Raw genomic sequence first — 20919 nt, 5'->3', positions numbered from 1 at the left:
GAAGCGCGGATAGTTCGCGCTGAAAAGAGGATTGAAAGGGCATTAAACCAATAATAAGGTCATAATCGTGTCGTCTTGTTTTTGTGGCCAATCATATGCTTCACATTTGTTTGTTAGTACCAAATCGAGACGACACGAATGAGTCCATACATGTTCCGGGGTTCAGCAAAAGTAGGACGTTTCCTGCCCTGATGCATGGTGGTCGGACGAAGGAATTGTTGGAAAATTTCAGAGGTTAGTATATAAATGTGTTTTTACCCAGTGTGCCTTATTTCAAACAGCCATCTCCAGTGGGGAAAGGCTGGCTTGGAGTCCGGAGTAATGGACAAATATGGAAATATACGTAATTAAAACACGATTGAAAGGACTGAAACTCGAAAATGTTTTTATTATTAATTAACGTTAATGGATTCCTCGTTCTTGCACTTGCCACCGTACATTGCGTCTGCCTTTGAAAAATCGAAAGCCTTCGCATTCAGATAGCTAAGTTAGTTAGCAAGCCACCAAGAAATTATAGGTTGTAGTGGTACTTTAGCTGCCTAAATTAGCTACAGCGGTAGCATTGTATTGTGACTAGCTGTGGGTTATATACCAGGTAGCTAGTTGGGTACGTGAACTGTGGATCACAATTTGCACAGGGTTAGCTAGCCAGCTAGTTATTTAGCTTCAATACGCAATCATGCAAGGCTTCTTGAAATGGTTGCTCTTCAGCTAGGATAGCTAGCTAGCTGTTTAGCAGCCAAACATGTCAACATCGTTTGTTGTGGTGAAGCTGGCTACCTTGTAAATGAGCTGGACTAGTTAATTAAAGTTATCGGGCTAATACGAAGTGTCCGATTAAGTCACTGGACAGTGAAATGGGCTTTTGAGCCGCTGAACAGCCATGTAGAAGATGCTAACGTTAGCTAGCCGCTTGTGCATTATTAATCCGCTCTCCTTTTACGAATGGTAATGTTAGCTATCTGACTTTTGTCATGACGCAGTTAAGTAAAACATTTTTCTCCTTCTAGGACGAACATACAACACGTCATTAAAAGAAAGACCCTCGTTTATTATCTATGTTTGCCATCTAGCTTTCTCTTTTGTACACATACTTCATAAAAACATCCCCAGTATCAAGTAAATTGATAATGTTAGCTAACACTGAATTTTTTTTAGCGTTTTGTCCTTCCTTGCTAGCTAGGCAGTTAAGTCACTGGTACGGTCAACTTCAAGTTTTAGTTAGCAAGCCTCAAATGCTCTTCGTGAATTAGAATCCACGAGTTAACTAGTATTTTCAATCTAATTGTTGACTAGTTAAGTCCACGAACGAATCTGTAGTTTACATGTGCACATGAATAGGCAGCTACTCACGTTAACTTTACCTAGGTATTACAAGGTGGTATGTCCTCCGACTGTACTTTTTAGGTAATTTGTATTATGTAACAGTGCATTTGAAATAATGCTATATTGGCACTTAATTTGCCTACACTTTATTTGCAGTACTTGTATATTTAGTTTTAACGGCTGTTCAGACGCTGTTCCTACTGTACGAAGCATTTCAAACGGGGCAGGGATTTGTTATGCTGTCTCCCACGTGGTTACGCAGCAAAAAGCCTCAGTTGTACCAGTGTCACGGGCTCGTGGGCAAAATTTGATTTCTTCAAAGCGTACCAGCGATGTATTATAACCTGTTTCATCTCCTGAAAATAAAATAAAAAAAAAAAACCTTCAACCATCTCATTGTAGTGTCCAGAAATGCTGTTCATAAATGACAGTTTAACAAAAATTACATTCATATTGTTATAAACTTAAAAAAAAACAGTAATAAAAACATTTTAAGTCAGATTTCTTCTGCGGCCTTTTCACCCCTGCCTTGGCATTGTCACCCTAAACATAAAAAACATCACTTTAGAATATACAGACTTCAATATCAAAGCTATGCACAGTTTTTAAAGGAAGGTGACTACACTCAAGAGATGTGCATAAAAATGTGTATTTAGACGGAATAAACAAAAATAATGGTAACCAAAACTGAGGCTTACACATGTTTTTGTCGAATAATAAGACTGAAAACAGCCACATGTCAAGTTTCAGACTCCTACTTGCCCTGTAGTGGATTAAATGAACTGTTCAGTATTGCTCCTGATTTGTTCCACGATGTTAATAGCATGTGGCTTGCTAAGAATAGAGAATTAAACCCGTATGTGTATGTCACTGAACTACAAATCTTGTCCTGTGACCTTTTAAGGCTAAAAAAAAAAAAAACGTAGTGGTTTTAGTCCAGTTTTACTAGATTTTCTCTTGTCAGCCTGCTGTAGTATCCAGGCCAAGGTTGGAGACATTGTGAATACAACATTATGTTGTGACTACCATTATTAAAATGCATCAGCATTTCGTTTGTTCACAGCTTATCATGACATCAGCATGATTTGAATCTCAGTCATCAAGGTACATATTTGATGAGTTGTAACTGAATGTAATGTATTGTAACTGTTTATGTATGTCCACACTGTACACACCTAAGTCTCTTCAGCCTCTCCAAGCAGTCCCATGAATGAAAAACAACCTTGGTGAACTGGATTCCCCTCACCAGCACCACCACCACACATAAACACATTGAATCCCGATCTGCCACCTTGACTGCGGTGTAACAGCAACATGTGTTTGTGTACAGGGAAATTATGCTGTTGGCTCAGATAAATCGTGACTCGCAGGGAATGGCGGAGTTCCAAGGCGGAGGGGGAGACGCTCAGCATGTCACTCTCTGTCTGGCCGAGGCTGTCACCGTTGCAGGTGAGGTCACAAAGTTCATATTCCGGAATGGCTTGTAGCCGGCCCACCACAGGATGCACTTCATCACAATATAATGCATTACAGTAATATCGATTTATATATCTGCCAGGTCATTCTGTAGGGCCATTATGAGCTGGAAGGGGTGTGCTGTTTTCACAAGCCACATTAACATTTCTTTCTTTCTATAGATGGTGATCAGATAGTATGCTGTTTTCACAAGCCACATTAACATTTCTTTCTTTCTATAGATGGTGATCAGATAGAGAACATGGACACTGTAAGTTTGCAAGCTGTGACTCTTGTAGATGGCTCTACAGCATATATACAACACAACCCTAAAGGTAAGTTTATATTCCCAAGTAAAAGAATTACAGTAACCAGTAAGGGAATGATTAGATGGATGGAGGAATTTATATATTATCAGCTATGTTTTCATAATCTCCAAGCAGAAATATCATTAATAGTACCACAAATGCAGCTAAAGGACAACAAACAAAAAACAGATTTCTACACTGAAAATGCCACAACAGAAATGGCACATCAATGGCTCAGTCGACCCTAGAACATAACATTTTGGGTTTTTGTCCTGCAGTCAGCACATACTCTTATGAAAACTGTAACATTTTTAAAGCATAAAACCACAAACTGTTAAATAGTCATTGAAATATCTAATTACCTCAAACAGGAAAGGGCGCCTAAATCATTCGGTAGAGCAATTGGGGACTATGAAATGTCCTCACAACGTGGTTTCACAGTACAAGGGAACAAAAGCCTACATTCCCCAGGAAACAATAGCTTTTGAGGCTATTGTTGCCAGGGTAATGCAGCCTTTTGTTTTCTTGCGCTATGAAAACAAGTTGAGCAATTTTCTTTTGGCTCACGCACCCCAAAGGAACTTTATATGAGCAGATTATACTGAGCAGTACCGTGATAAACTGTGAACGTCAATTGTCCCCTGAAAACACTCTGATGCTGCCTCATTGTGTAATTGCCTGCGTCAGGTGCAGCAGTCATGTCTTCCCAACAGAATCGCATAATTACGCCAATACGCCAAAGAAAGCTTGCTTGACTTGTTTGGCTCTGGTAGAGGATACAGTAGTACTGAGGACCGAGATGGTGTTAAGGGGCGACAGCCTTCCAGGAAGCTCAGCCTAACTGAGGCCTTGCAGTTTCCATTTCAGATGGCAAGTTAATGGACGGGCAGGTTATCCAGCTAGAAGATGGCTCGGCTGCGTACGTGCAACATGTATCCATGCCAAAAGCAGGTAGGTTTCTCAGCCAGGGTCTCTACCTCCACATTGGTGGTGCATAAAATTTGGAGGTTCAGTTTGTCTGGTGAATAAAACGGCTACATTCAATTAATATGTTTGAATGAATGTCAGTGAAAGGATGTTTAGCTGAATATCAGTGGCATTGGTCAGATTCACTGGCCAGGCCAGGTTGGACTTAAGCTTATTGTAAGGTTTAATGGCTTGAGCTGCCTGCTCTCCCATTCAAAGCCAAACTAAAGCATCACTTTCTTCCCTGTTATCCCTGACCGTACTAACGTTCTAAAGAGGAGGCCGACAGGTGGACGGGCTCACCTTTGTGTGATGTTGTAGGAGGGGACAGTCTGAGACTCGAGGACGGTCAGGCTGTGCAGCTAGAAGATGGAACGACGGCTTACATTCACCACACTCCCAAAGGTACGCATTCTCCCTCACATTGCAGCATACACAACACTCTATACCTGAGAGGGATGAGGCACAATATCCGATGGGCCCACTGAATTTGAATGTTTTTATAGTAATGGTCACAGTTAAAAAATATCCCATGAAGTTTATCAGTACTTTCAGAAGCCCTGGAAGGGCCCTACATAAAATATTTGTCATGGTACTGATGATGTTCTTCTGTGAATGCCGATCTTTTTGTATTATGATTTATAGAGGGAAGGGTTGTTTTCACCACAGTGCCTGTGGGATGTTGAAAGGCTCAATGGTTTTGTCATTTGATCTCAATCAAGCCATATGATTTTCAAATTTATAATTATTGTCTTATGTCTTTGATGTTTCCATTAATTGCTGGCCTCATGCCCTGGTAGGAGCGTTTTATGAATGTTCTCTCCATATGTGTGTAACGTCCTCACAGAGACATATGACCAGAGCACACTGCAGGCTGTGCAGCTGGAGGACGGTACCACTGCGTATATCCAGCACACAGTGCAGATGCCCCAGTCAAACACCATCCTGGCCATCCAGGCTGATGGCACTGTGTCAGACCTGCAGGCCGATGGCTCCATCGATCCTGAGACCATCAGCGTGCTGGAGCAGTACACTGCCAAGGTAGGCCAGCGTCAACCCCTCACAGCCGCTGAATCACCCAATACATTAGTTCGCATAATTCAGGACTTTAGTGTGGGCACATTCTGCTGGACAGAGTGGAGTTGGCTGTGGTCTTTTGAGTGACTCGGCTCAGAGAACTGCTGAAACCTTCCTGACTTGGATATGGATATGATGTCATTCCGGGTCAAAGATCACTCATTATGTGATCCCTCCCTCAGGTGGAGAGCGCCGAGTGTGTTCCTGGCACAGGGTTGGTTGGCAGAAATGAGTCGGATGGTGGCGTGCAAATGCAGGTAAGTCGAAACTCGGCTGACCTGAGAGCACCCAGCATTGTCATTTTTTCAGTTTTGCTGAGTGTCTAAGGAAGTTTTTTTTTAACCTCTTCTTCTTTGTCAGATCGTTCTGCAGGGCCAGGGTAGCAGTCGCAGTGTGGTCAAGGCCCAGCAGACAGGGGAGAAGACCTTCCGCTGTGACTACGAAGGCTGTGGGAAGCTCTACACCACAGCCCACCATCTGAAGGCAAGGGCACTGTCGCAGTACACACAGATAACTCTGGCATTGCACGCTTTCATTGACCATTGTGAAGGACACAGTAAAACAAACACCAATGTTACCCTATTCAATGTTAATCTGAAACTGTAATTTTATTTAGTTGCTGCTCGTCAGCTATTGTGTTTCCATCTCGAGTTGGAGTCATGATGCTTTGACAATTAGGTGCTTGTGTGGATGACATTTAGGAAAAAGTTCGAATGCATGATAAATTTTAATGATTGGTTTAAAAGTAGGAAATAAGTAATGGATGAAATGTTAAATCAGAATTTTTCTCCATTTATTCAAATGGAAGCTTCTGATGCTAAACTCTGTGAATATGCAATGAAAGCATGTCAAAGCAAGACATGGAGCGTACTGACCACTTATGTGTCCTCACGTTTGTCTGCAGGTACATGAGAGATCGCACACAGGTGACAGGCCGTACCTGTGCGACCACATGGGCTGCGGGAAGAAGTTTGCCACAGGTGACCACCTTCAACATACACAGTGTCACCTTACAGTTTGCAAAACTTGCTATTTGTTTCAATGGGCATTTCATTCTGACTGCCTGTGTGTCACTTTGTTTTCTTATACTTGTTCTATTGTACACGTTTTTCAAGGTTACGGCTTGAAGAGTCACGTTCGGACGCATACCGGTGAGAAGCCGTACCGCTGTCAGGAGCTGAACTGCCATAAATCATTCAAGACATCAGGGGACCTACAGAAGCATATTAGGACACACACAGGTGCAGTACCACCTCCTCAGGTCCACCTTTCCATAGTATCATACCTTTTGGCCTTTGGGCATTGACCTTGATGATGGTCATGATGAGGGCTAACGCTGTGGATTTGGTAGCATGAGATGCCAGATACTTGCTAACGGCAGTGCAGCGTAGTGCTAAGGTGCAGGGCTCATATCCAAAAGGTTGCTGGTTCGATTTCCCATTGGGGCACTGCCACTGTACCCTTGGGCAAGGTACTGAACCCAGAATTGCCTCACTAAATATCCAGCTGTGTAAATAGATAACATGTAAAAATTGTAATCAATGTAAGTTGCTCTGGATAAGATCAGCTAAATGACAATAATGTAATGTCATATGCAGTGTAATGTAATAAATTCAACCTCTCTTCCCTCTGGGCTTGCAGGGGAAAGGCCATTCAAGTGTCCGTTCGAGGGCTGTGGGCGGTCCTTCACCACCTCAAACATCCGCAAGGTGCACATCCGCACGCACACGGGCGAGCGGCCATACTACTGCTCTGAGCCTGGCTGCGGACGGGCCTTCGCCAGCGCCACCAACTACAAGAACCACATGAGGATCCACACAGGCAAGCCCTCCTCTTTTTCAGGAAATGTTGCTTTCAGTTGTAGCCATTCACTAAAAAAGCACAGTACATCCCAACAGTGCACTTTCCATACTATTTACGATGGGTTTAAAACGTCAAAATGGCAGTAGCATTGACATTTAGGCCTTTTTTGATCTATGAGGAACCGTAACATCAAATAGAGCAAAAATATCTAAAAACTGTCAGTTCCCAAAAAACTAACCAGCATCTGCAGTGTGCTCACTTTGCAATATTTAAAAGGAGAATGCGAGCCAAGCCAAGGCTCAGGCCCAGTTCCTGTTCGCTGAGTGTTAATGTGAGCTTTGCTTCCAGGAGAAAAGCCCTATGTGTGCACAGTCCCGGGCTGCGACAAGCGCTTCACCGAGTACTCCAGCCTGTACAAGCACCACGTTGTCCACACGCCCTGCAAGCCCTACAACTGCAACCACTGTGGGAAGACCTACAAGCAGATCTCCACTCTGGCCATGCATAAGCGCACTGCCCACAATGACACCGAGCCCATCGAGGAGGAGCAGGAGGCCTACTTCGAACCCCCCACAGGTGAGACCCGGTCAGATAAGAGCACCACGTCGCGCCCGATGTGTCACTACATTTAGGCCCAGGAATCCTGAGAATGTGGTGTTATTAGCTATGTCCCCCAGGGATGAATTGTCAGTATGAGAACAGCTACAGTCTCAATGCAACCTTATTTGAGGCTCATTTGTATGGAACTGTAACATTGTCCATGTGACATGGATTGAGAACTGGATTTATGACCAAAAGGTCGAAGGTTTTAATGCCAGATGGAGCTTCACTACCTTACTGCCAGTTTTACCCTTGAGCAATGCACTTGACAAAGAATTCTTCAGTAAATCCAAAACTACAAGTATAGAGGTTGGTAATATCCAAAATGAAAGTATTCCTGGATGAGGAACTTCTGGATTGAATGGATGATGTTCATTGGGAGACCGTGTCCCCAGATGACACAGTCAGAGAGCTCTATGGTGAAAAAGAATCAGCTGCTTATTAAACAAGTGTTGAAATTTTTTGTGGATTTATAAAGTCAACCAGTCAGAGCAACCACTGCCCATTTGAGACAAGAGCTATGGAAGGCTGGGACATGTGTTACAGAAAATAAAGATTCTTAGAATTTTAGTTTAATCGTAGCGGGTCAAGAATTTGGAAGATGTGTTGAAACTAAATATGTTAAGCTTTTGTGATCCATATGGTCTGAGAATACCGTTGTCATATTTCACCGCATCTTTATACCAGAGCCATTTTTTACTCAAGGTTTAAGTTAAGTTATTTGTAAGTTATGTTAAGCTTCAGTTGCAGAAGGTTGCGGCCACTGGCTTGAATGCAAAAGACGTACGTACTGATGTAACACTGATTAAAAAGCCTGGCAGACACACTCTCAGCCTGATGGAAGGTCCCTGTGTCTGTTTGACTGGCTTTGATATAGAGCGTGCTGAATCCTTGTTTGCACAGCGCTAAGCCCTTTCCCTCAGCTTGTTGTTATTGCTGGTCGTGTGACTGCTGCTGTGTGAGTAATCCTGGTTGTGAGCTGACCATGTGTCATTTCGATTGTGTCATCCAGATGCCATTGATGACCCTGGGGTTACCTATGTCCCGGGGGTGGAGGAGGAGGATTCGGGGTCAGAGCAGGTGTCCGCCGGCACCCCTGAGGTCATCGGGCAGCAGCATGTATCCCTCATCACGCAGGATGGAGCCCAGCAGGTAGGCAACTACCTGGTGAATCTTCACACATTTGGAAGAAATGTTCTACCATTCCAATTTTCAAAAGTAGAACTTCCCACAAAAAGATTGCATTACATCACAACAGTTAGCGTTCTGTGAGGTTGTTCTGCGCACACACGTCTGCCAGCTAAATTGTCTTTATAGATGTTGAACCATCTATGCCACAGTGAATCAAAGATGCTGAGGAACTGTGTGTGTGTGTGTGTGTGTGTGTGTGTGTGTGTATGTCTGTATTAGAGTGTCTTTCACTTGATCTTGTTTGTGAAATAATGTTACCTAATTTAGGCTAATTGCAAAGGGATTCTTTCCAGATTACATGGTTAGAGCTACTAAGATGTAAGGGTTTACTAACACCCAGGGTGGTGCTGTTATTTTTCAAAGGTCAGTATCTCCCAGGCTGATATGCAGGCTATGGGAAACACAATCACCATGGTGACGCAAGATGGCACCACCATTACTGTTCCAGCCCACGAGGCAGTGCTGTCTTCGGGCGGGACACACTCTGTTACTATGGTGACAGCAGATGGCACAGAAGGACAGGTGTGTTTCCACCATTTACTCTTCAGTGATCACAGTGTGAAATCCCCACTGGGGTATTATCTGTCAGAAAGGTTTTGATGACTCACTGAACTAGTGAAGCGCTAACAGGAAAGTAAACGCTTCCTACTTTAACTCATAGAGATCACTTGTCCTAATTTGATTTAATCCTGTGTCATGTTCAGAATGAGAAATTCACTGAATGGTTAGCACAGTGGTGCCAACCTCTGGCCACTCAGAGCACTGCTGAGCTATTTGAATTAACAGTCAGAGTGAGCACTGAGTCACTAGGAAGTTACTTTGCCCAAAAGAGGTATAGTTGACCTGCAGATATGCTTATTTTACCATAACATGTTATTATAATCATATGTGATTCATACACAGGTTATGTAACTCCATAAATGGAGGTGACTTACTTAAAGGAAGTAATGAGCACAACTATTGTCTCTTGTGAGGGGAGGAATTTCCAGTTTGGGTGTGTCCACATTACGTCATTTATTTGCTCAGCAGTCACACGTATTGTGGTTTACATACAAAACAAATATACTGTCACTTAACACCGCCGGAATTTCCTAGCGCAAGCCAGGGGAATTACCCTAAAAGCATATGAAGCGTCTCTGCCCCACCCAGGATTTCAGCCTGCCCCCTGATTACCTCAGATCTAATCCATGCCGCTGTTTATTTTGCATTGCCTTTGGCGCAGGTGGCCATCGTGACTCCAGATTTAGCCACATTCCAGAGCACACACGCGGAGCTGGCCCAGGACCGGGAACACCACCTGGTAACGGCCAACTCTCACCCTGTCACCCTCCTGGCCACCTCCAACGGCACCCAGATCGCAGTTCAGGTGGGTCACCCACAGTTTACGCTGCAAAAATCTAGAAACTAAATATTATTAGCGAGTTGCGGTGGGGTGGGGTGGGGTGGGGGGGGGGGGAACACAATATGTTTCCCAGCCCATAGGCTAGGACACAGGTTCCACATTACATGGCAGCAACTCCTGTGACAGTGAAGAAGGGGAGGCTGAGCAAACATCGGTTTGTTTGGTTAATCCGTAGCCTCGCCAGGGATTACTTTAAACCGCAGCCCGAGCGCGCTGTGCATTCTGCTGATCTGTGCGGCAGCTGCGTGCAGTCGGAATGACGGCTCTGCCGCTGTCTGCGGTCCCTGCCGCTGGCTGGAGAAAACTGCCGTTGCACCTCAGGGCGAGGTCACCTGACCGCATTTACTCTGAGAAAGCTGTGGCTGTTAGCATTTGTAAGTGGCTGTGGAAGTGTGTTGCCGCCGCATCGACAGTGAATAAGAGCCTTGTTTCAATTCGTGAGCACATTTCTCCCCTGTCACAGGAAGTGTAAGTACAGGATATACAGTATGTGCACGGTTACTCAACCACCGTGTCTGTGTGTAGCTTTATAGCCCTGTGGGCGTATGCGCTGGCCCAGCTACCAGCGGGTTTTCCTGCTTGACAAGCAGCCCCATGCTGAAGTGATTTACAGTACGTGACCTGCCTTCAGATAAACTGGCAAATGAATCACCGTCAGGCTTATCGCATTCTCCAGACATCAGTCTGTGGACAGACCTGCTATTTTGTAATGGAGACTGGTCTTTCTGAAGTGTTTCCCCCCCCATCCAATTCTACATTGAACTGTTGTGGAAAGTGCCTCACAAATCAATAGCCTACAAAACATCAACCATATTAGTTAACTTCTACTGTGTTGTGACCATTACCAAGTCAACATAAACCAGTAGATCTGTATTCTACAAAGCTCTTGAAATAATTTTCCTTTTTTGACATTACAACATTGACATTATACATTTAACATTAATGTGTAGGATAGTAATGGGTAGGTTTTTGGAAAGAACTGCACCTCTAAATATTGCTTAACTGCATGTAGGATTTTTGAGTACTTGTCACTGTGTTTGATGCCAAACAGTTTCAAATTTGTTTTAGGGCTTTGGCAACAATGAAAGATCATAGATACTTATCTGATTTAGACTAGGTGTTGCTTCATTCTCACCTCTGTGATGTTAATGAGGGTTGTAAGTAAATAAATTAGACGCTTTTATCATCTTGTTTCTCTCCAACCAATCAACAGACTTGTTAATCAAACAAAGGTGCAGTTTACAAATCCATATGGGAGTAGCCCTTTCTTTGATTTTAACCACAGAAATGAATGGAAGACAAACACTAATTAATGTTAACCTCTGTACCTTATTCTTTTAGGTCACTATCCATAAGAATGCTATTTATACAAATTACCTTGTTTTACACTTTCAATATACTCATGAAAATGTTGCTTTTCTTTTCTTACAGCTCAGCGAGCAGCCATCTTTGGAAGAAGCCATTAGAATAGCCTCAAGAATACAACAGGGGGATACTCCAGGACTGGATGATTAACAATAAATGTTGAATCTTGCCAGCTGTTCAGGGCAAAAGAGTTTAGAAAATAAACATGCAAAAAAAACACAAGGAAAATCAACAGGGTTCCTGCAACTTGCTTGCTCGTAAGTGTTGTTGAATCAAGAGCTAAACTGAAATGAATTGTTCTTGTAGATTTTGTGTACATATGGTTTAAACGTGGGCTTAGGGGATCTTGTCATAAAGACACTTCGGTCCCTCAGTGTCTCAAAAGTGTTAAAGAAACTGAGTGCTGATGAGTGGTGTGATTTCTGTGGGTTTCAAACACAGGCCTGTAATGCCACTGGAGGAACAACACACTGTCTTCACCAGTCAGGGACATCACGGCGTATGGCTGAAATATTGGAAGGATTTCCTTCTCGGCAAAATCTTTTTTGGCCTGTAAGAGAGTCGGTTATTTCAAGGACGTAAAACACCATTTGCAGTTATTTTCACACCACAGCAGCACAGCATCATTTCCAATAAAATACACATACACGCTCAAGGAAGTTGTAGAAACAAAAGAATAAACTATGAAGTGGTCATTTTGGGAAAGTTGTTTTTCTCTTCACGTAGAACAATCAGTCGGTTTTGATTGGCTTGGAGTCCAATGTTGACAAGTTTGTTGATATAGTAAAACCAGATTTCAGCTGTTTAAGTACAGAGTGCTGTAGACCTATAGGTCTATAAAGTTGCTTTCTAAAGTGAAACTGTGAGTCAGGAGCAATGCATAAACTATTAGATGCTGCTTGGTTCCTTTTTCTTTAAAGTACATTTTGGCAACGAAAGATAATGTTATATTTTTGGTGGTTGCTTCATTTACTACTGGAAATTTATAAAGATACAGGTCCTGCTGATAGACCATTGATTTATTGTCACATTTCATGTTCACTTTAAAGTTATTAAAGGAACTTGAGAATATATGAATGTCTCAGCTATAATTTTAGTAGCTTTGTCAACTAGTGATCTCATTGACAAGACTGTAGAAACAAATTACTTAAGCATTGGTATTTGAGCCAATCAACTGTGAATGTTTGTTCTCAGTGGAAAGGAAAATCAGAAAGCAGAGGTTTAAGGTTATTTTCTCTTTTGCGTCATTTAATGTATTTTGTGTTTTGACTAGGTTTATGATGCCCCAAAAGGGGGGATTACCATTGAACTTTTATTGTGTAATTAACTTTACCACAAACATTGAAAGGATGTGTGACGCAGATCCTTCTACATACCCATAGCTGGGGAGGACACTGTGGCAGAAACAGACCAGTGTCTTGGACCTGCAGATTACCATGCTCTCCTAATTTGATACAATTTCTCTTGGTTGATAATTGTACTGTGTGTAAATGCAGTCAGTGCTTTAAATCCTCCATATATTTTACCTTTTGATTATGCACAAATGATGGATAAGCATTGGTTATGCAATATTAAACCAGTACAATCTACCTTGTGTGTCCTTATTTTTTTGTTTTGAATGATGAAGCATCTTTAGCATTCTCTGCTTGGGTTGTTTGGTATGTTATACTTTTCAACCCTTCAGTAACACAATGAAAGCATGTTACTTGTACACACTTGTCAGTTGTCTCAGGCAAGTTCACCTGTGTACATTTTTTTAGTCATTTAGCAGACCCTCTTAGCTCATAGCGACTTGCATAAATTACAAGTTTATCCAGTTATACAGCAGGATATTTACTAAGTCAAGTATGGGTTGAGTACCTTGCCCAAGGATACAACAGGTGACTCAAACCTGCAACCTTTCAGTTATGAGCCCTGCTGCTTATCACCACACCGCCCTGCTGCCATTGTAAGAAATTACAAGTAGGAATGGAGAAGTGAAATTCCAGGAATATTTGCAGGCCTCCTGTTTTACTACTTTCTCAGGATTTTTCATCATTTTTACGTATTGACTATTGATGTGTTCAAGCAGCCTATCATACATCTGCTTTTGCATATGACACGCCAATGACCTGGCAAGTGTCATTCAACAATTAGAAACAATCAGGACAACTCTCAGGAGAAAAAGATTTTATCTACACAGGCTCCTATTCAGGAGGCACCGTTGTGTAAGCTATTTGACGCCTAGTAATTCATTTTAGTGTGATGGTAACAAATTAACTGTCCGCTTTCAGCTGGCGCGTGCCTACTGCTTAATAACAAGAGGTCAGTTTGGCTGTCGATTGCCACGTGCGTCTTAACAGTGCCTCAAAGTGTTTTTATTATTTCGTCTTACTTATTTTGCATATATTAAGGAATACTGAATGTTTACCCAAATTTAATTCTACTGCAGAAACCCCAGTAGATTTATGGGAAGTATTTGTACTACAGCGATCTATAGCGATTTTTTAAATAGAAATGGTTACAAAAGATACAGCATGATAAACTTTGGACATGTGAAGTGGGAAGCCGTGCGAGATGTAGCATTTCCAAAATTATTTTTAATCAAAAAAATGACCCAAAAGCAACATCTTTATCCGGCATATATACGGACAATCATAACAAACACAATGAAACGTTTATGATACAACGGTTTTATCACATAAAATCGAAAATTTAAACTAACAGCAGCTCCGACATGATATTATTGGCGTAAACCAGCTAATTACACTGGATATCTACAAAATTATAATTCATAAAATTGTAATGTTTTAAATAGAGGATGTTACTTGTATTTTCAACAAGGTTCATAAGTTCGGCAGTAAACAGCTCTATAAGAAAGTAAGCTTTATCTTATAATATGGTATTATCGGCAACTCGAATCTTAATTTCATTGTTAAAAGTTATTCATGTCCTACAATCGATATTGCATACTTTTTTAAGTAGCAAGTTCCGACTTCCAGAAGTAGCTACCTGTTGCACAGCAAAGAACATGTCTATACATGTACAGGGTCAGGGAGGTAGATTCGCTGTTGCAACCAGTCAATTAGGAGACACTTATCGGGACTAAAGTGTAAAAGACATCTGCCTTGATCTGTGCACTAATCATGTTTACAGATCAAGGGATCATTAATCATGTTTATCACCTCAGTACAGTAGATTTTTCTGGATCTGTGGATCGCAGAGGAACGTTCGCGCCAAAATGACGTATGACTCCGTACACACAGACCGGGAAGTCGGCGGCTGGCCGTGTGGTGTCCCCGCCCATCTTTCAAACTCGCAGCTTTTCCTCCCATTGGCTGAGAGCCGGAGTCATTTGACCAACGGTCGCGGGAAGCGCCGCAGTGGGCAGAACAAGAAGTTTTTTGGGGCGACCCGAAATTGATTTAGTAAACAAACAAACGACTTGACACTTATAAAAAGTGTATTTCGTATGGCGAATTCTTATGGTTTTTATTCTTAATCATCGTTCGTCTTAAGTGATCACACGAAACGATTTTCAGGACGTTAAAAGTCACAGTGTGAACCGGAGGGGTCACGTTGCAGCCATTTTCGCAGTGTGGGAGGTAAGTTGGCTTTGGGCTAGTGATGCTAGTGCTAGCTAAGTAGCAAACGTTACACATTCCTTTCGTTGTCTCACTTTGTAATTTTTAAGTAATTAGTTCATGTGTTTAATGCAGGTATCTAGCTAGATTTTGATGCATAGGAAACTAATCTGCGATTGCTTTCATCTTTTGGAAACAGGTTTTAGCGATACTACTTAAGGAGTTGCTAGCCAGCTAACTAGTTGTTGGCGACTTGAGGGAAATGAGTTTCAGTTGCCGGAGACGGCTTGGGAGTGGATCTCCAAAGATGGGCCCTGTTCGGCAAAAATTAGAATTTACACCAAGCGATGGAGAAGAGGAGACCGTTGAAGAGGACGGAAACAACAGCACAGGAGCCGAGTCGGGTTTTACCGAAATAGACTCTCCTTTGCAGCAGCGGCGGCAGAAATCGGCGGAGAATGGACGCGAAGATGGCGATGTGGAGTTCTGGGACGAAGAGGGTTTCGGATCACCCTCCCCCTTGAAACAGCCACGGGTTATCGTCAAGGGATCCCCGTCTCCGAGGAAGAGCCCCCGGTCGTACGACAGCTCTTCTCCGGAGATGTACCGTCGGGAGGACAGAGAGGGATCGAGCTCTCCTATTCCGGATTGCCCCGATACACCTCCGCATAAAACTTTTAGAAAACTCCGGCTGTTTGATACGCCACACACCCCAAAGGTAACGTTAAACGGCGAACTGACTTTTCTGTTTTGACGAGCTAAACAGGATCGCTTGTCCTCTGTTAATAACCAAACCAGTTTAGATGTTTAGAACCCCCGATTGTCTGGGACGTTCAATGGATTACTCGGTAGCAAATTTTTACTTACTTAATATTTAGTTTCTACTTTACTTTTTACAAATTTTTACTTTAACTTAATTTTTATTTTTCTGTTAGCTAACAGCACATTGTCTGTGATTTTTTTTCACTGCCCCACTGTAAGTTCCATCACTAGCTAATGTAGCTAATTAAATGTCCTTGATTAGTTTTAAGATGCCTTGGGTATAGATTGCGTTGGCAACATTGGTATATATTTTAAAATCTTACTGCCCAGCGATGTCGTTTTTTTTTAATTGTACCTAGCGAGATGGTTAATGATGGCTACTGTTCTGCTAAAGTTGTATAAGATTAGGCCTTTCATTAATAATCGGGAACATTTTAAATATCTATGTTACATTTTAGCTCGCTCCATTTGCACTGAAAACCCATCCCACTTGTTTTCCAACATGCCCGACTTAGAACTGTAGCCACATTGTCCTCCTTACTTGGCTAATCAATTGGCATGAATATGCGCTGTTCTTGTCTGTTCACACTGATTAATGGACCCTTGTTTGTACCTGGGCAGTTGGTCTTATCCGCGTCACTGCAGTTTTTTTTAACAGAATTTCTGTTTTATGGCGGTCTCCGTGGATCAGTGTATAATTGCATCTTTACATTTGACAGTTCTTAATTATTTTGTTTTGACGATTACTTTACATTCACTAACATGAATTCCTGAGAATTTCCGTTTGTGTTTTTAAAATTTGTATCTAAATTATTTTATTTTCTTTTATTCAGAGTTTGTTGTCCAGAGCACGGACAGTGGGCACGGGATCTTCGAGCAGGAGAGTTGCCCTCTTCAAGAATGTGGATTCCACTAGGAAGCCCAACCCAGACTGCAAATGGAACCAGACACCCCGCATCAATATCAACCCATTTACACCGGACTCGCTGCTAATCCAGTCTGCAACCCTTCAGAGGAACACCAGGAAGAGATCCCATTGGAATGAGTACGTTTCATAGAGTTGATTTACTTTTTATTACAAGTGGGTTACATCTCTACACAGAGTATTTTTCAGTTAGAACATCTGAATCTATCGGATAATGCGTTCACTAATGTTTAATAGATTCAGACTTTAAGTTATAAAACGTCACCTGGAAAAAAGTTAATGAAAGCCTGTCGGTAGCCTGTTCCCCTGGAATATTACTTTTGTTCATTAAACTGTTGTAGTTGTTCTCTTTAAAAGATTGCTGCCCCTTTCATACTATGACTCAAGCTCTCAGTAATGACTCACTTCTCCTGGGGTCGTTTGATCAGTTGACTACTGTATGATTAAGAAGCAAAACTGGAAGCAATCCAAAACCACGTGGTTACTTGCTAACCATGTGCTCACAATGTTCTCTTTGCTGCCCCCTAGTGAGTAATCGGCGGCAGAACGTGTCTAACTCTTGGTTTCTTTCTCGTCCAGCTCCTGTGGGGAAGATATGGAAGCAAGTGATGCTGAATTTGAAGATGAAGTCATTCCTCCAAAGGTATATAAATATTTTATGGATGTATGTTTGTATATTTATTATTCTTTCTACCACATTTGCATTAAGATGATATGGTTTGAAACTAAAATATACTTTGTATCCTCAGAGGATAACCATGATGGAAAGCAACATGACGTCCCGATATGCCACAGAGTTTCATGAGCTTGAGAAGATTGGATCAGGAGAGTTTGGGTCTGTGTTCAAGTGCGTGAAAAGGCTAGATGGTTGCATCTACGCCATCAAACGCTCCAAGAAACCTTTGGCTGGCTCTGTAGATGAGTAAGTTACATATTTAATCATCATTTGTCAAAGAAATAATAATGGTAATGATAAATGTTGCTTAATGCAATTCTACCTTCTGTTTCTCTCAATAGGCAGAATGCTCTCAGAGAAGTGTACGCCCACGCAGTGCTGGGACAGCACCCCCACGTGGTCAGGTATTACTCTGCGTGGGCGGAGGATGACCACATGTTAATACAGAACGAATATTGCAATGGTGGCACGCTCTCTGATGTCATAACGGAGAACTACAGGACCATGCGCTTCCTGTCCGAGCTGGAGCTAAAGGATCTGCTGCTTCAGGTCTCACGTGGCCTGAAGTACATCCACTCAACATCACTGGTCCACATGGACATAAAGCCAAGTGAGTGGCACATTTGGAGTTAAACCTCCTCCATTCTCATTATGAATATGAATCATTTCAATATTTCTTTTTGAGCAATTCTTTTGGTGAAATGATTCACATTTTGTGGTTTCTTTGTTTTTTTTTTTTTTTCAGGCAACATTTTCATATCTCGAAAGGCAGTCTCATGCGTAGATGAGTATGATGAAGATGAAGGACTGACTAGCAGCGTTGTATACAAAATAGGTGAGCATGCAAAACTGACTGAATTGAGTTAAATGCAAGCTGACAAATTGCCCTTTACACCAAAGCCATACTTATAACTATTCACAGTTGTTTATAGTGGTGACCTCATCTTTTCCAGGTGATCTTGGTCATGTGACAAGGGTAAATAACCCTCAAGTTGAGGAGGGTGACAGCAGGTTCCTGGCTAATGAGGTTCTACAGGAAGTGAGTACTATTCATTTTGTATTTATGTATAAAACAAATTCTAAACTTCTAAGCCATAGTTTTCAATTAACATTTTGCAACATTGTCTTAAATCTTTGTATGTGTTCTTAATCAAGCACTCCTGTCTTCCAGGACTACAGGAATCTCACTAAAGCAGATATCTTCGCCCTGGCATTGACAGTGATTAGTGCATCCGGAGCAGAACCCATGCCTACCAATGGTGAAAAGTGGCATGAAATTCGGCAAGGAAAACTACCCAAGATACCCCAAGTGCTCTCTCAGGAATTCCTAAGTCTGCTAAAAGTAAGAATCCAGTTTGTCTCAAAACAGTACATTTTGTAAATGCAACACAACACCCACAACCTGTTCAGAATTAATCATCGCTGATGTCAGATGAAACGCGCAGGCCTTCGTAGGCTCCTCGAGTGCATGGCCCTGGCTCATAATGTTCCCTCCTTCCTCATTTCAGCTGATGATCCACCCCGACCCGGAGCGGAGGCCGTCTGCCTCGGCCCTCATCAGGCACCCCGTGCTCCTCACGGCCTCCAGGATGAGCGCGGAGCAGCTGCGTGCCGAGCTCAACGCAGAGAAGTTCAAAAACGCCCTCCTGCAGAAGTATGTTCCCTGGAGCCACAGAGCATGTTGCATGTCTTTGCGCGTCTTTGCAAATGCATGTCTTTGTTGTTCAAGGGATGAAACAAGGAATTATAAGTAGCAGCACTCATGCGTTAGATAAAGCTCCAAAGCAAAATTCTTGCAAAAAAAAAAAACAACCTGGCTGGAAGATTTAAGTTGAGTTGGCTTGGGTAAGATGGAAAGCACTGAATAGTCTGCTGCTGCAAAGGATGGCAGATTGAAATGTGCTTGGTTTACCCGTGACACATTAAAGCTGAAAGAGTTGCCTTGTTTTTTTTTTTCTTTAGGGAGCTGAAGAAGGCCCAGATGGCCAAAGAGGCAGCAGAGGAGAAGGTGCAGTCCACAGGCAGAGTGCTGACGCGCTCCACCGTCCAGTCCAGCAGCAGAGCGTCCAGGCTCATCGGCAAGAAGATGAACCGCTCCGTTAGTCTGACCATCTACTGAAAAGGACACAGTCCCCGTCTGTAGCAGGGACCCACATTTGTGCCGAGCCACGGACTCTATATGCCTTTCAAAGCCTGGTGGAGTGACCCGATGGACAAGTTGAGTTTAGGAGTCGGACAAGGCCAGACTTTAATGCATGTACTGCTGGGTACTTGTAACATAGTTTTGATCGAAGCTAAACCTAAAACTTTCCAATCTCAATCAAAATTCTTCAGAGATAAGGGATATTACTCCCTTACCACACCCCCACCCCTTCCAGCACTTGAGGATTCTCCTTCTAAGTAGCAGTTTCGCTTGTTAAGTAAGGGGAATAATGTGCTGGAGCTTTGTCTTCAGTGTGAGGGTTTAAGACTGTTAATATTTGCACCTTATGTTCTGGAAAGTACCTAAAGTCATGTAGAACTGGATCACCAGATAAGATGGGTAAGAAAATGAGCACTTTGAAGGCAATGGGCAAACTTGCCAGATACAATCTGCTGCTATAAATGTTTTGTCTCTAGCAAGGGTTGGAGGGGTTCAAATTTCAGTTCAGATGCCGTGCTTGATAAAGCAGTGATGCTTCTTGATACAGACTGTGAATATTGTGGTTATATTTTGGATGATTTGCACCATAATGCAGTGCAAAGTTATCCATTCATGGATGATTTTGTCATCTAACTTTAACCAGTTCGCCCAAGTTCTCATTACGTAACAATTATCATTATGTGGAAAATGGGTTTACAGAAATTAAGTGTTTAATGGGGACATGTTTAAAGCTCATTTCCTTGGACTGGATTGGACTTTAGACACTGTTCATAACTTCATGTAACACAACAGTCATGCAGAAGGTTATGTCGTAGTGTTTGTAGCTGGATGTACAAATGCGACTGTGTTTATTTCCTCCATCCGTCTCTCCAACCCTGACTGTAGCATTAAAATCAACCATTGCAACGTTTGGTTTTCTTTATGTGAATAATGCATGTCTTCATAGGTTGCACAATCGGTGCAAGGATACTGTATGTTCGTCTGTCACATTTTGTAGTTTCATTCTCACCATGTGTCACCTTGTCAGCTTTAGAACGCATCACCATTTTGTTACAGCTTGTAAATACGTTCTTTTAATAAATGCAACATTTTCCATTCAGTTTGTGCTTTCTCCTTGCCTCCAATCAAGTGGAACTTGGCAGAGTGTTAGCATAGTAGTTCTGTCATGTAACATTTTGAGAATGAACACTGGAAATGGAATGTACTTTTTGTAGCTACCTATGCACATTCATGATGGTGTGTTGGCTGACACAACAACTTGTGTAGATGCATGCAATTTAGCTTTGAGTGAAATATGAAAGCACTTGCTCATGATGTTACTAACAAAGAATGCACTTTGTGGTTGAAGTAGCATTTG

The 20919-nt window shown here is 42.3% G+C and overlaps 2 protein-coding genes across 5 annotated transcripts; both read left to right on the top strand.

Annotated features, from left to right (window-relative positions):
* The first annotated feature begins 159 nt into the window (after nucleotides 1-159).
* On the top strand, nucleotides 160-12488 carry znf143b (zinc finger protein 143b). 4 transcript variants are annotated; one of them, XM_036544555.1, is made up of 16 exons: nucleotides 160-234; nucleotides 2657-2775; nucleotides 3024-3116; nucleotides 3957-4040; nucleotides 4377-4460; nucleotides 4903-5096; nucleotides 5315-5389; nucleotides 5493-5615; nucleotides 6037-6112; nucleotides 6248-6373; nucleotides 6774-6953; nucleotides 7284-7511; nucleotides 8548-8687; nucleotides 9090-9248; nucleotides 9949-10092; nucleotides 11560-12488. In XM_036544555.1, exons 2-16 carry the CDS (start codon nucleotides 2664-2666, stop codon nucleotides 11641-11643), a joined length of 1902 nt encoding a protein of 633 aa, XP_036400448.1. In that variant the 5' UTR covers nucleotides 160-234; nucleotides 2657-2663; the 3' UTR covers nucleotides 11644-12488. The 4 variants fall into 4 exon arrangements, with proteins under 4 accessions (XP_036400448.1, XP_036400446.1, XP_036400447.1 ...); XM_036544553.1 differs by having other exon boundaries at nucleotides 4332-4460; XM_036544554.1 differs by having other exon boundaries at nucleotides 3945-4040.
* A 2363-nt stretch (nucleotides 12489-14851) lies between these two features.
* wee1 (WEE1 G2 checkpoint kinase) lies at nucleotides 14852-20616 on the top strand. Its single transcript, XM_036543767.1, has 11 exons — nucleotides 14852-15077; nucleotides 15256-15774; nucleotides 16652-16863; nucleotides 17323-17386; nucleotides 17493-17665; nucleotides 17761-18029; nucleotides 18165-18254; nucleotides 18373-18458; nucleotides 18591-18761; nucleotides 18928-19073; nucleotides 19382-20616. The coding sequence occupies exons 2-11, from the start codon at nucleotides 15319-15321 to the stop codon at nucleotides 19536-19538; spliced, it is 1824 nt and encodes a 607-aa protein (XP_036399660.1). The 5' UTR covers nucleotides 14852-15077; nucleotides 15256-15318; the 3' UTR covers nucleotides 19539-20616.
* Nucleotides 20617-20919: the final 303 nt, after the last annotated feature.

This window comes from Megalops cyprinoides, chromosome 13 (genome assembly GCF_013368585.1).
Source record: "Megalops cyprinoides isolate fMegCyp1 chromosome 13, fMegCyp1.pri, whole genome shotgun sequence".
Classification (NCBI taxonomy): Eukaryota; Metazoa; Chordata; class Actinopteri; order Elopiformes; family Megalopidae; genus Megalops; species Megalops cyprinoides.
The sequence above is the reverse complement of the archived record's forward strand: the minus strand, read 5'-3'. Positions and strand labels throughout refer to the sequence as shown.

Bases quoted from the DNA above. Each gene is read 5' to 3' on its own strand.
- znf143b (XM_036544552.1), top strand. From the start codon at position 2,664: ATGCTGTTGGCTCAGATAAATCGTGACTCGCAGGGAATGGCGGAGTTC. The intron at 4,041-4,331 runs GTAGGTTTCTCA...AACGTTCTAAAG, and splicing joins TGTATCCATGCCAAAAGCAG to AGGAGGCCGACAGGTGGACG. The intron at 10,093-11,559 runs GTGGGTCACCCA...CTTTTCTTACAG, and splicing joins GCACCCAGATCGCAGTTCAG to CTCAGCGAGCAGCCATCTTT.
- wee1 (XM_036543767.1), top strand. From the start codon at position 15,319: ATGAGTTTCAGTTGCCGGAGACGGCTTGGGAGTGGATCTCCAAAGATG. The intron at 18,459-18,590 runs GTGAGTACTATT...CCTGTCTTCCAG, and splicing joins CTAATGAGGTTCTACAGGAA to GACTACAGGAATCTCACTAA. The intron at 19,074-19,381 runs GTATGTTCCCTG...TTTTTTCTTTAG, and splicing joins AAAAACGCCCTCCTGCAGAA to GGAGCTGAAGAAGGCCCAGA.